General features: G+C 53.3%; 1 protein-coding gene across 3 annotated transcripts in view; it reads left to right on the forward strand.

Moving 5' to 3' along the window:
- The first annotated feature begins 9,560 nt into the window (after nt 1-9,560).
- SMAD7 (SMAD family member 7) overlaps nt 9,561-14,847 on the forward strand; it is a 29,470-nt gene continuing 24,183 nt past the window's right edge. The window contains exons 1-2 of one of the 3 annotated variants that reach the window (XM_014841282.3): nt 9,561-10,575; nt 11,867-11,920. In XM_014841282.3, the coding sequence (XP_014696768.1) occupies nt 9,963-10,575; nt 11,867-11,920 (667 nt within the window). In that variant the 5' untranslated portion in view covers nt 9,561-9,962. Of the gene's footprint in view, nt 10,576-11,008; nt 11,105-11,866; nt 11,921-14,847 lie in introns of those variants that run through there. The other 2 variants (XM_044774707.2, XM_044774708.2) reach the window with 2 other exon arrangements.

The following is a 14,847-nucleotide window of genomic DNA, read 5'->3' on the forward strand; positions in this document are numbered from 1 at the left end:
CCTTGGGCTTTAAACAGTAGTTCGTCATCTTTAGGGTTTTGAATTGAGGGACCCTCAGTTCAATGACCAATATTTAATTTTGCTAAATAAGTCTGTAAATAAATACCATCTGTTGTCACCACTATTTCATAAAAGCTAGGGCACATTAATTCCCCAAACTACAAAGGACATCATCTCAGAATAAACGATTTATTCTTCTGTTATTGGTCAGACCTTCATTTTTTCAGTCAATATTGGTGGGTGCTTCCTGGAGGCCGGTCAGGGTGCTTGACGTGCTATACTGGTACCTGTCCTCATGGAGTTGACAGTGGTGTTGGGGGACAGACAGGGATCAAGGAATTGGAATTAAATGTGTAACTTCAAGTTACAAAAGCTACAAAAGGGAGATGGCTGGGGCTCTGAGGGTGGATAACGACAGAGGTGGAGGCGGGGTGACCTAATCCCAAAGACTGGGAGCCTGGAGGAGCAGTGGGAGAGGAGAGAGGGGCATTTCGGGCTGAGAGGCAGCACAGGCGCAGGCCCTGGGGTGGAGGGAAGATACTGAGGGGACAGAGAGGGGAGGGAGGGGCGCCAGGCCACTCAGGGCTTTGTAGGCCAAGGAAAGGAATTCGCGTTTGTTCCAAGGGTGGTGGGAAGACCACTGGGTGGTGGTGCAGTCAGACCAGCACTGAGACCGACGTCAGCAGAGGGGGATTGTCGGATCCGAGGGATCCACCAGAACAGTCACCAAAGAGATGCTGGTGGCTTGTGTCAATGCTGGTTGTGGTAGGTGGACCTGGGGAAAAGCAGACGAGCTGAGAGGTATCTTGAAGGTAAAACCGACAGGATTGTTGAGGCTGGTTTGGATAAGGGATGCCGAAGAAAGTTGTTGCTGTCCAGGCCGATCCTCTGTTTCTGACTCCCACCAGTGGATGGAGTGGGGTGGGCTTTCTGAGAGTGGAGCTCTGGAGGAGAAGCAGGTTCTGGGAGGAAGATGCCCTGTTTGGGATGCAATGGGCTTAAGGTGCCTTTGAGACATCCAAGGGAGGTGTCAAACAGGCAGGTGGATGTGTGGACTGGAGTTCAAAGCAGAGGCCAGCCTTTTAACTTGACTCCCTTTCTGCATCTTTGGCTGTCATGGGGCCACCTCCTGGAGAGGAGTGGGTGGCTGGGGTCGTGGCTAGAAGGAAGCCTGACTTTTCTCTTCATGTCCTTTGTACTCTTTGAATTGTGTAGTACCACTATGCTTGTATTACTTATTCAAAAATAAATAAAATAGAAAATGCAAACTAAAAATACCAAATAATTTAGCGTTTGAAAAAATGCACTATATTATGCAAACTTGCCCCTGGATGATGCGTCTGGTGTTTGGACTGGAGATGGCGAATCTCTAGGCTATGTAACTTTTAAAATCCCTTCTAGCTCTTACCCCATTTTACCGTAGGTTTCCTTATCTTTTCTCATTAGTCTACCAGACTCAAGCAATGCTGAATAACATCATATTCCACCGACCTTGAAGGCCTTCAAAATAAAAGTTTACGGTGGGGGGGGGGGTGCGGTCTCAAGACTGAACTTGGCAGTGGCCAGTCCCACCCACTGGGTATCTCCTTCCCTGTGAACCTCTTCGCACTTCCTTGCTGCTGTCATAATTCTCAATGAATTTATTTCTAGGACTCACAGTAATGCTAGAAAAGAAGCAGAAAGGCTTTTTATTGTGGTCTCCCTTATCCCCCTCTCATTCTAAGAAAAAGATTTCCCAAGCTTGTTGGTTTGTTTTTAAACTCTGATGCTGGCCTCGCTTCTTTGACAAGCTCCCACCTGGTCCTAGGAAAACCCACACAAAGTCCCAGACTCTAGAAAAAGTGGCTTCCTTCTTCCTTACCTTATCACTCAGACGCTTATCTCCTCTAAGAATTCATTTCCTAGGCTTGGAAGGTTAGGCAAAATTAGCTAACAGGGCGGCTCCGACCTCAGAATCCATGATAATCGTGGTATTAGCATCTGTATGCTGCATCGTTTACATAGCGCTGTGCTGGCGGAGTGTCCACACCTCGTCCCAGCCACCCCACGGTGAAGGCTTTGTTCTCTGACCCCACACGGGGTCTGGCACACACAAGGCCTTGTGAATTCAGTGTTTGTTATAGCAGGAAGGCAGACAGACTACAGAAACAGGCCTCGCAGCTAGAAATGGCAGAAAAGTATATTGAACCCTAAAACTGGGTGAAGGGTCCCTTCTGCTCCCCCTGGGTCCTCAGCTGTAGAAATGCCTTGGCCATCACTCATGCGGCTGGGCTCGTTTGGTGGGTCCCAGAACGTGCCAGGGGCAGCATGTGTGGTCACCTATGACTCCTTTGCTCTACTACAGACGAGACATCATTCAGCCCTTCTGCAGGCTGCCCAGTTCTGATTCACCATTACCAGATGTCTCATCGCTCAGATCCTAACCGGCACTTACTCGGCAGAATTGAGCACCAAAGTCATCCCCTAATGACTTTTGGCAGGGCAATGGGAAAGATAAAAATAGGGGAAAAAATTAGAACGGAGCCAAGGTTAACTTGGTAGTCCAATATGACTGGGAGCTTGGAATCTGGAAGAGTGTGGCTCGAGATTCCAACGAAGACCCTGCCTGCAGCATGGACAGTGAAGAGTAACAGCAGGGCACCTCCAGGTGCCTCCAAGTTAGCTCAACCTTTTCTTTGTTTTTTTTCCCCAAAGTCCCTCAGTACATGGTTGTATGTCCTAGTCGTAGGTTCTTCTAGTTCTTCTATGTGGGACACCGCCTCAGCGTGGCTTGATGAGCCGTGCTAGGTCCATGCCCAGGTTCTAAATGGTGAACCCCAGCTGCCAAAGCAGAGCGCGTGAACTTAACCACTCGGCCCCAGGGCTGGCCCCTTAACTCAACATTTATCCCCTTGCTTTACTGTCTTTTTAAAATCAAGTTTTTAGTGCCAGTGGAAATCATCCACACTGCACGTCTCTTCATTTATACGGCAATAATAATTTTTCACGGTTGGCATTTGAGAGCATTATCTAAGTACCATGAGTGAGCTGTCACAGGCCAACTTCACTGCTGATGTCCCTTCCTTCCACTTGTGTTACAATGGGCATTGTTTCCTGACATGAACTAGGTTGACACCAGTGAGGCATGACTGTTGATTTGAGAAGCGGAGATCATGGAGATTTTCCTGGTTCTTTGAGGAGAAAAGTTTCTGTAACTAGAGATGACCTAGTGTCGTTCCTACAATATCTTTCTACAAAGAAAACTTTCTTCCGAGGGAAAAGATCACCCAGGATACCCATTCCAGGGGCCTCACCTCCACTACTGACTTCCTTCAGCTCGGGAGCGTTTATAGATACAGTTATACAACTCAAGAGACGAGCACAGCTTGGGTTTTGAAGAGAGCTCAAAGGTGACAGAAAACTACAGTTTTGTTCTTCTTTTGTGGTTTCCTTCTGAACAAGACCATTCGTACCGTGAGCAACTCTGCCTGGTTAGTCAACGCAGCCAACCTGGTCCAAAAGATTTCTTCCTTTAGGAAACCTTTGGAGACCCCCTCCAAGACGGAATAACTCCCTTGATCTTCTGTTCTCCCCAGCAAGCGCCTGCATTCCTGCTGCCAGGGTCACATTTTGTGAGTGTTGGCTGTTTTCGTATTTCCAGCCTTCTCCGAGACTGTGCACTTCTTGAGGGCCGACGGTGCTTGATACTAACTGTATGTCCCTCCAAGCTCTCACCTGGCGCCCGGCACCCCATCTTGAATCAATGCTGGCTAAATGGATGGAGAATCATGTGAGCTCAATTCTGTTCCAAAAAGCAAAGGCTCTCATTTTCTCAAATCGGGCAGGCTCCTTCCTGTGCCTCTGTCATCGCGACATCAGTATTTATGAGGCTGTCCGTCCCCGGTTAGGACTTGTGCCTGACTGATACCTAGAATGATTTTTGATTAGGACTGGCGTGTTTCCTCATTGACTCTTGCCAGGGTCATGACGAGGCAGCTCCACCCTTGCTGTCTGGGATGACACATCGGCCTCTGTTGTCATCGGCCTTCCTGTAGTAACTGCCCCACAGAGAGAGAAGCTGTCTACAGCCTCACTTCCACATGTGACCTCGCCAGCTCGTCCTTTTCTACAAGGACATCAGAACAGCAAATTTCAGGAAATGAGAAAAGCAGGCAGGGATTCTTTTTGAAAAGAACTTTAAGTGTGTATATTTTTAAATAAAACCCATATTCACATGGTGCAAAATTCAAAAGGTACAAAAAGTTATGTACAGTGAAGTTATATCCTGCCATGTTCTTCAGCCGTCCAGTGCCCCTCCTTGAAGGAAACTGTGTCTCTAGACGACTATATATTTGAATGTCTATGTTGTCCTTGATCTTTACCTTTTGTGCATGTTTCTCTTGTCTCCTTCAGAAACCATTCATTTTATCCCGCTCTTTCCCTGTGCAACTCCCACTACTTAGCTGAGTGCCCTGGACAGCCACCTGGCAAACGTTATGGATCAGTTGACAGCATGTCTGTAATACAAGAATATTTGATGAGTCGGGGCCTATAGCATCTTTATTTGATTGTGAATTAGATGCATTTTCATTCACTTCTGTTCTTATTCTGCCAAGATAAGCCAAGAAGCGTTGATTGTCACATCGGCCCCACTCACGCTGTCTTCCTTTCATGACCCATCGCTTCCATTTGTATGGCTGCCAGTTCAGGATGGTTTAGGGCTCACTCACACATTTTTTCAGGAGACAGTTGTGCAAGAAATGTCGATATTTTCCAATGCTTTCTTGGCCTCTTCAATTGTTTCTTCTTTTGGCTTCTGCATGGAAAGGTCCTCATTCCTGCCTCACCCCTGCCCTCGGACCCACCGACACACACACCCATGCGCTTCGGCCTCCCTCTGCCCTTCTCCTCCAAGGACCACTGCAAACGAGAACGGTAGTGAAGACAGGGAAGACAGGATGGGAGGGTATTTTGAGCTTTTGCTTAGGGTTGCTTGTAGGTGTAGAGAGTTTTGCAGATTCTTTTTTTCATCCTCCTCTTTCTCTTTCAAGTCAGTCTCCCCCTGCCAGTTGTGGAGGGGTTCACCTGCTTCTCCTCTCCTTCCTGTGTGCTCTGCTGCTCTCCGTCTTCATGCACCCAGGGGGCCTGACTGCTCAAGACCAGGGGCCTTGGAGCAATTTCCCTCTGGCTTCCTCTCTCCTCTAGATGCTCAGCCAGCGGTAAGTCAAGTGGCGGCCCCCGCAGTCCTCCGGGTGCCAGGGGCCAGTGATTAAGTAGCCAGGTCTTTAGCTGACTCCATCCTTGTTTGTCATAACTCTGCTGCAAGTTATTTTGGTCTCTGTGACTTGTGGCTGCACCATGATTAGGGTTTGATTACTATCACCAAAGTGACTAAAAGATGAAAATAGAAGCCACAACAGGAAATAAACAACTGCAAATGAGATATTTTATTCCATATTCCCTGCCAGCAAATGATTAGAATCAAACTCATTCACAATAGTTTGGTGAACTCCTAAACTTTTTTTTTTTTTTTAAAGGATCAGAATAGTTTGAAACAGGGTGCTTGTCAGTCTCGTGTGACTGTGGAAAGGAAAAGAACTCCCTTTCTAGGCACACCAGCCAGCTGGGAGTTCCTCTACCGTCCAGCTTCTTTCTTGGAACGGAAAGAAATAAGAACGCGATGGGGTGGGGCTGGTTCTTAGGAAGGCTTGGGGTGGTACCTGATTCAGGGGATGCCAAGGAGCCATCAAGCAGCACCAACCATTGTAGCTACTTGCCCAGCATCTCACCCATTGCCTACCTTGGGTAGTAAAATGGAGGAGGAGAACCACGTATAGAAGGCAAGATACGGGTGACGCCTGAATTAAAACACCCACAATTACACTATATGGGGACATGTCTGTGCAAGTATATGCACGTTCCACCCAGACAAGCTGTGACGTCAGATTCAGCTCCTGAAACACCCACTAAACCTACCTGCCCTGTGTGTGCTCGGGCCTCTCATCACAGAGCATCAGATCACTGGCCAGATTTCCAAAAGAGTCTTCGGATTCTCCGTTTAGCCAAGAAGCTTAATTAGAATTATGACATTTGCTTTCTCTGTTTATTTAAGTCCTTCCTGTCACTTTGCAGCCTGGCCTAGTCTCTCTTGAAAAATGAGGACCTTCTAGTGAGGCCCAGAGCAGAGAGAGGGGATAGGACCCCGAGAGGGCAGGAAATTCGCCCAGAAAGCTTTTTAAACCCTGCCAAGTGCTCGACTAGCTGTGAGGGTCACCAGTAGCACAGGCTATTTAACCAGTGACTGGCAGAGCCCCAGCCAGGAACCAGGTTTTCTGACTTCTAGTCTGGTATTCTTTCTGAGCCTTTCCAAGGGGAGTATATTATACATTTCTCAGACACTTCAAAAATCCTGTTCTGTCTCTTCCATTTTTCCCTGCCAATGACGATTTGCTCACCTGGATCCAAACCTCCCCCTCTTCCATATTCTCCTGGGCTTTCTCAGCTGTGGTCTTGGCAAGTTGCTTCTTTAGAAAGTTTCATACACACACACACACACACACACATAAGGTTTCAATGCCCTCCTCAATAAGTAACATTTTCATTTATAACAAAATTATGATCTTATACAATTGCAGCCTTATAAAGTAAATGTTTAGAACGCCAGCTTCTGCCCTGTCCTACACACCTCTGCATGGCTGGGCATCCCAGTGTCTTCCAGGCCAGTAAGTTTAGGGCTCCCTTGCCTGAAGATGATCATGTAACCAATGTCTCTTGTTTTTCGCTAACATTATATCTCCAACGGTGCTTTTGGTGGGGTTGGGGGGGGGGGGAGTGGTCCAAACGCCCCTTTAGATCCTATCCAACTCTGTTGATTCCTAAATATTTATTAAGCATCTATTGCATGTCAGACTCTTTTTAAGTTGCTGGAGGGTAGGGGGCTGAGCTACAAAGCTAAGAGTCATCTGTTCCTTTTCCTTTTAAGAACGTTTAATTTAGCTGGGAAAAGAAAAATAGTGCATTTCATCTTTTCTAAAGATTCGTTAAAATCTCCAATGAGTTTCATTGTCCTCATGATCTCACAATTCCAAATGACTTTTAAAAAAATCTGACTTCACTGAATAAGATGTGAGGTTAGATCACCATGCCAACTAGTGGCCTCAACAACACCGATGCGTATATATGTAAGTCATTAAGTATCACCAGGTTTCACCAAGTAAAAGCGTTCTGGTCCCTTCCCCTACCAACCCTTATGCATTTCCATGCAGCAATCTGCCAGCTCGGTCTATGCTTCTCCCCAGGCTGGGGTTAGGGATAAACTCTCTGACTCTAAGCACCTTGAAAGGTACGAGGCCGAGGAGGGCGCAGAAGCAGCCCCCGCATGTATATGCATGCCCTAGGCAGGTCTGCTCCGAAGGTAACCTTCCCGCGCCGGGAGGCGGGGTGGAGGAGGTCTTCCGGGCTCCGGAGGAAACCTGCCGGCTGCAGGCGGGCGACCCTCCCCCCCCCCCCAAACTTCTCCCGCCAGGATGCTGCCCCTCGCAGTTACTCAGTCAGCCAAATGCATTCCAGAGCTGTGCACAAGACACACTTCTCCAGGCAGTCCTAGAAACCCGAGCCCGGAGCGAGAGAGGGCGGGAGGGAGCGCGCGGCCGCCGCTGAGGTCACATTCGCGCCGCCTCCCCGCCCTCGGCGGCCCGGCTGTTCCCTCCAGTGCACACTTCCCGGGGCCTCGGTCCAGTCCGGTGTAAATGTCTTTTAAACCGAGACAGCGGTGTCCTCCCCCTTCCCTCCCGCGCGGCCAGGGGATCCGCCGCCAGGGCCTTTAAAACAGGACGAATGAATGAAGCGCGTAGGGCGAGCGCGCGCGGGACGGCCACGGCGAGGCTCTGTGGGTTGGGTCTAAATTGGGCCACCGACCCGCTCGTTCCGCTCCAAAACTCGCCGGCGAAGCCCGCTCAGTGCTCTCGGGTCTTCCCATTTCTCCTCTGATCCGGCCAGGTCTCAGTCGATTCTGGGAGCTTCTCTGCTCCCCACCTTTATTCCGTCCCCCCATTGGTCTCCCCTCTGCAGACCCAGGAGGGGGTGGCGAGGGCGGGGGGGACGGCAGGGGGAGAAATAGCTTTTAGAAACCCGATCTGTTGTTTGCGAAACACAATCGCTTTTTTTTTTTTTAAAGCGACAGGGTGTCTAGACGGCCACGTGACGAGGCCGGAGCCGGGCGCGCCACTGCGCAGTGGAACCAGCAGAGCAGAGGGCCGGGGGGGGGGGGGGGGGGGGGGGGCGGGGAAGAGGCGGCGGCGGCTGGGGGCGGGGGAGGGAAGGGGGAGGAAGGGGGCGGGGGCGGGGGCGGGAGGCCTTGCGGGAGGCGGCGAGCTCCGGGCACACTCGCTCGCTCGCTCGGCGCACGGAGGATCCTGTCCCCGAGCCGCGCCAGCCGAGCCAGCCGGGCGCCGTGCTCGGTCCGCTCGCCGCGCCGGAGAGAGCTGCCCGAGACAGAGCCAGCCTGCCGGCGCCGAGCTGCCGAGCTCCCGGCCCCGGAGCCCCTGAGTGCGGCGCGGCGAGCCCCCGGCGGCGGCAGAAGGACTCGAGCGCCAGGAGAGGGCGGACGGGGGACAAGGAGGCTCCCGGAGCCCGACGAGGAGACTCTCGGAGGAGGAGGCGGCGTGAGGACACCGGGGCCTCCTGCCGCCGCAGCCGGGTCGGGGCGAGCAGCCCACACGGGGAGCCCCGGCGGCCAGCCGCGGCCAGGGGAGGGGGCGCCGGTGGCCCCCACACTAGCGAGCCGCTTGCTCCTAGGAGGGCGAGAGCGCGCGACCCGCCAGGGGCCCGCCGCCGCCGCCGCGCCGCCCTCCCCCGCGCTGTCAGCCCCGCCGGGCGCAGCCGCCGCCGCCGCCGCAGCATCTTCTGCCCCTGCGCCCCCGCCAGCCCCGAGGAAGTCCCCGCCGAGGACCGGGGCCCCCGGGAGCGCAGGAGGAAAGACCAGAGACTCCCTTAAAACAGCCAGATGCGGAAGATTGAAGCAGCCTAGCCAAAGCGTTCTGTGGATTAAAAAAATATACGATTTTTTTTTTTTTGGCCGAAGAAAAGGAGAGAAAGACCAGTGGAGCTTTGCAAGGAAAAAAGGGGGATGTAACTCGTGGATACGTTTTTTCCACCCCTCAAACGTCTCGTTCTACTTTGTAAACATTTTATTTTTTTAAACCCCAGCTCCAGCCGGACGCCCCCAGACCTCCGGGGTGCGAGGAGGTGGTGTTTTTCATTGGCTTTGCATATTTGGTACTTAGATTTTGAGAAAGCCTCCTTATTTCGCCAGACATCTCATGCGGGGTGAAGTCCACTCGGCCCCCTCCCCCGAGTCTTCGTGTGCACGGAATTCGAGGAGATCCGGTTACTAAGGATATAGAGGAAAAAAATAAATCGCGTGCCTGCTTTTTTTTTTTTAATTGCCTGCTTTTCCCCACCCCCAAATTAAGTTGCTTAGCAAGGGGGAAAAGAGGCTTTTTCTCCCTCCAGCAACCCAGCCGAACGCCTTTCGTTTGTTGCCCCCGCGGATCTTCCATGTAGGAAGCTGAGGCTGGCGAGCCCGACACTCGGGAGCCGCTGCGGGGGGGCCTCTTTTTGGGGAGGCGCCGACCCGGGCAGGCTTCGTCGCCCCCAGGGAAGCGGCGGCCGCGTTCCTCCGGGGTGCGCCGGGGCCCGAGAGCCGCGCACGGCGCGGGCCGCGCGGGGTGGGGCAGCCGGAGCGCAGGCCCCCGAGCCCCGGCGGGCGCCCCCGGGCCCCCGCGCTCGCCCCGGCCTCCGGGAGACTGGCGCATGCCACGGAGCGCCCCTCGGGCCGCCGCCGCTCTTGCCCGGGCCCCTGCTGCTGCTGCTGTCGCCTGCGCCTGCTGCCCCAACTCGGCGCCCGACTTCTTCATGGTGTGCGGAGGTCATGTTCGCTCCTTAGCCGACAAACGACTTTTCTCCTCGCCTCCTCGCCCCGCATGTTCAGGACCAAACGATCTGCGCTCGTCCGGCGTCTCTGGAGGAGCCGTGCGCCCGGCGGCGAGGACGAGGAGGAGGGTGCGGGGGGAGGCGGCGGAGGAGGCGAGCTGCGGGGAGAAGGGGCGACGGACGGCCGGGCTCATGGGGCCGGTGCCGGCGGCGCAGGCAGGGCTGGCTGCTGCCTGGGCAAGGCGGTCCGAGGTGTCAAAGGTCACCACCATCCCCACCCCCCAGCCGCGGGCGCCGGCGCGGCCGGGGGCGCCGAGGCGGATCTGAAGGCGCTCACGCACTCGGTGCTCAAGAAACTGAAGGAACGGCAGCTGGAGCTGCTGCTCCAGGCCGTGGAGTCCCGCGGCGGTACGCGCACCGCGTGCCTCTTGCTGCCTGGCCGCCTGGATTGCAGGCTGGGCCTGGGGGCGCCCGCCGGCTCGCCGCCCGCGCAGCCTCCCTCGTCCTACTCGCTCCCTCTCCTGCTGTGCAAAGTGTTCAGGTGGCCGGATCTCAGGCATTCCTCGGAAGTCAAGAGGCTGTGTTGCTGTGAATCTTACGGGAAGATCAACCCCGAGCTGGTGTGCTGCAACCCCCATCACCTTAGCCGACTCTGCGAACTAGGTAAGAAGTTGTTCTGTGCCCCCCCCCCCCTCTTCCCCTGGCGCCCAAGCGGTGGAAGAAAAGCCCCTGCGGGCTGTGTGTTGTGCAGCCACCTCTGGAGGGGAGTGTACATTCCCTCCTGGGAGGAGACTTGGGGGACAAAAGTGGAGAAGGGACCCGGGGAAACTGGAAGGGCATTCCCCGGGGGTTCCCTTCGTTTTTTCTCCTTGGTTGCCCCGAGGGGGGCTTATGGGCACTGGTCGTGCACACACTCTACAGACATGTGGTTAAAAATGAGACGCTGTCATTTCCGGATCAGCTAGGGGGTGCAGGGAGAAGTGGGGGGTCACGCCTCCCCCGCACCCGGAAAGGCGTTGAGGTGTGTGGCCGAGTTGGATTCGGTCCAAGCCCGCGAAGGAAGGCTGGGAGAAGCGAATTGTAAACGCTGGAGAGTCTCTGCTCCTTTAGTAAATACGGAGAGTCACGTCGTGCACAAGTGGCTCGGAGACTGCCCTGGCTGCGCAGCTTTGGGGTTTTTGGGACAGAGAGGGTGAGCATGGGAGGCCGAACTGATATCTGCTCTCATCTCTGCCAGCCCAGGGTGGAAAAGAACAAGCAGTCAGGAGAAGTTGGGAGTCCCCTACTTTTTCCTTTCTTTCAGCACGGGAAGGCGCAGGCTATAGGACTGTAGACTACAGGTCTGCCCCCAGCGCCTCCGTGACGTTGCTGCCCCTCACTGCGCTGGGGCCTGGGCTGCGCCGCTAAGACCCCCAGCCGCCTCCTCTTTATCCTCCCCGCCGCCTCCATTGCTTTCCTTTTCTCACCGTCTCCGTGCGGGCGGATGGGGGCGCGTCTCCCGGGTGGGCTGGGGAAGGGGAGCCCCGCGTGCCTGGCGCGGGCGCCCAGCGCAGCGGCGGGGGCGGAGGTGACTTGCGCCCCTGGGGGGCGGGCCGGGGCGGGGGACGATGGGAGCGGGGCTGAAGTTCGGGGATGGGGAGGGGGTTTGTAGACCCCCGCCCTGGGAACTGCGAAGTGCGCGGCCGCGGCCGAGCCGGTGGTTTCCAGCCGGGCTGGCGGAGCGCGGCGGCCGCCGCCGCAGACGTGGAGGAGCGCAACGCCGAGGCTGGCGCCAGGCGGCCTCTTTTGTTTATCTGACAGCTAAATATCAAGGCACTCACCGCCTCGCGGCCCTGCCTCCAACCCCCACAGCTAAGACAAACAGTTGGGCTAAAAGAATGCCTCTGTTATCATAAGTTTCTATCTCTCTTTCTCATGGCCTGGCCTTTATTTTCTCTTACTTTTTAAATTCCAGAGTCTCCCCCTCCTCCTTACTCCAGATACCCGATGGATTTTCTCAAACCAACTGGTGAGTAGATGCTTTTAAAAATACCCTTCCTATCTTAAGTTAGAAATGGAGCCTCTTAAGTCTAGAACACGGATTCTAATGTCTAGGCAGCGGCTTGGGGAGGCGCTGGGTTTTGCCCGGAGATGGTTATAGGTTTCCTCTGTTGAAAGCCTGGTGGATTTTTCCTGTTTTTGTTGTGGTATATATATATACATTTAGGGGGGTGGGCAACGACGTTTCCGAGATATGCTGTTTGCATTTTGCTCGTTTTTCGTCTGTTTGCACTCCGTGGCCGAAGTTGGCTCCGCATTAACACGTGGAATTTGGTCCATGCAGAAGTGTCTTGGGAGCCAAATAGGACAGGTTGCTGGGAGAACATGGAGACTTTGGGAATACTGGAAACATCGGAGGGAAGAATGGATAGTCTGATAGAAGGGAAGACAGTTTAAAAAAGTGCAGAGAAGATCGTGGTTTGGAGTAAGAGATTAGAAAATGTGAAAAGTGGAGGCAACAGCATCCTCACCTGCCATTCAGCACTCTCCCGGATTTTCTCAGAATCCTTGATAGGGGCTATAAAAGTTTTTAGCATAGCTCTGCCTGCCTGTTGCTTTGTCACCCAATGGCATGGAGCCAGGGCGAAAGCCCGTCTGAGACTGGCACCAGCCCTGTTGCGGTTGTCTGCATTCAGCTCTGGTTGGCAGTACCAGGGCTCACCCTGTGGTGCTAAAAGTGCCAGGGAGAAGAGGGTCAGCAAAACTGGGACGTGGAGGTGACAACAGGGACGAGCCCCTGTGTCTTGGCGCCCCTTCTTACAGTAGGAGATTCATTTGCTCAGAGGATGGATTGGATCTGGTCTTAGGGCCTGGATACCGGTGCCTGAAACATGGAACTCTTGTGAAGTTTTTATTTTGCTGAGGTTCTGGGAGAAGGAGAAGTGAAGGGTTGGGCCCCACTTGGCTCTTGGAATACTACACGTCCTTCCGCCTCCTGCGTTCTGGCTGTTGGGCCTTTCCCCCCACTAATTAAAAGTTTTGCTGGGGCGTTGTCATAAATTAAATACTTTAATGAACGGTGTAACCGAAGCCCGTGCTATGCAGCCAGCCCTCCCTATGCTATGCAGCCAGCCCTCCCGGGACTCCACCCGCCCTCAGGTCGGGAAGGCGGTGCTGCCTGCCTGGTGCCTGTAATAAGTGGCCTGCGGAGCATGTGTTATTTTGCTTTCGATTTACAAAACACCAGATAAATGGTCATTAATGAGGAGATAACCAGCTCTCTGTATTCCTAACAAACGTTAACTGAAATTACCAAGCTCTGTTTCCTCAAAGAATGTAACTTGACTGGGTTTTTGGCGTGGAGACTCGAGAATTCTTTCATGAGGTTAGTTCTCCAAGGAGCCAACTCTGTCCTGGTTTTGTTTTTCCTGCTGTAGTCTTCAAATTTGGAGGTTTCCCTTAAAAGAGAGAGACCAGTCACCCTGGCCCCAGGGGTAAAGAGGACTACTGGTAAATGTTCCCAGAAACTTCCTAAAACCCCAGAAAAGAAGGGCCACCTTCTCTTGGGTTTCCTGCAGAGATACTAGGATAAATCTGTTCGCGGGATTTAAGCGGTCACTCTGCCAGGCCAGGACCTCATTTTCAGTGAGTGGAGTGATATATTTATTCATTAGCAAGTGTTGACATTAGGTAGCAAAATGTGTGTAAACAGAGAAGCCACAAAGACAGGAATGTGCCATTTCCAAGGGGGAGAAAAGTTCTCCAGATCAGCCAATAGGAAGTGATTAACCTGCCAATCGGAAACTCAAACAGCTGGTTACTCACCCAAAACGTTTTTGTTTAAAACAAAACAAAAAAAGGAATGAATAAAGGCGCCATGGTCTAAGGACATGAGGTGGCAACAGCCGAAGCCCCCGTGGAAGGAACTGTCCTGGCCCGTTGGAGGGCAGCCAGGTCTGGGAGTGGAGGGGCCCTGGACAGGTCTGAGGCTGGTTTTGCTGGCTGCTGTGGCCAGGGGTGTTGAGGTCAGACATGCAGATGGGATGCTGCCTCGGGTTTTTATCCTCACCTTGTACTTGGGAGGAGAGTATCTGGCTGGGGAATTTAGATCAGCCGCTTACATTCTTAAGTTTCTAAGCCCTAGGTTGAATTTGTGGTCTTGGGTTACTAGGTGAGAACCAGGCATAAGGTTTTACAGTGGACAACTGTTAAAATCTGAGCCAGTTACACGACTAAAGGAATCCCGTCTGTGAAGTCTCCAGCTTGGAAAGTGGCGGTGGCAAGGGGCTGGGCTCGGCAGCCTTTGGAGGAACTCAAGGGCTGAAAGCCCAGAGCTCCGTTTTGCTAGGGTTCAAGCCATTCCACTGCAGCGTTTGGGAGGGCCTGACCTTGCAGACTTGGGTGCTAGGTGGGCCCAAGGCAGCATGATCTTCTGCAAAGGAGTGTGTTAGATATGGCTGAACCCTGGGGCAGGGTGGCTGTGACTTGGGGCTATCAGAAGTCAGGAAGGGCCACCCCCCTCCTCCATTGCACAAGGAATAAGAACACGCTGTTTAAAATTAGATCTCAGTTTATGGGGTGTATAATGGGGATGCTGTGGGGGATTTCTCTCTGGGCTCTGCTCCCTGTGTCCACTGTATCTGATGGTCTGAAAGGTTGGAGGGATGTTGCTGGGTGCACTGTACTTGCTTAGGCTGGGGACCCAGGTGACCAGTGCCATAGGCAGATGGAGCCTCCAAAGCCTGGTTGAAAAGTCTGGCACCTAGCCCTGCCTTTACCTCTTAACTCAGGCTGCGCTTAATTTTTCCAGGCCTCTGTTTAAATCCAGATGATCGAAGAGTTAGATTATATGATTCATTCATTTGCTCATTTATTGGTTCATTCATTCATTCTACAGGCCTAAGGATGTGCCTGCCTAAAAATGGGATGGTTCCAATGCAGAGGATTGTCCTGTAA

This window comes from Equus asinus, chromosome 7, assembly GCF_041296235.1.
Source record: "Equus asinus isolate D_3611 breed Donkey chromosome 7, EquAss-T2T_v2, whole genome shotgun sequence".
Lineage (NCBI taxonomy): Eukaryota > Metazoa > Chordata > Mammalia > Perissodactyla > Equidae > Equus > Equus asinus.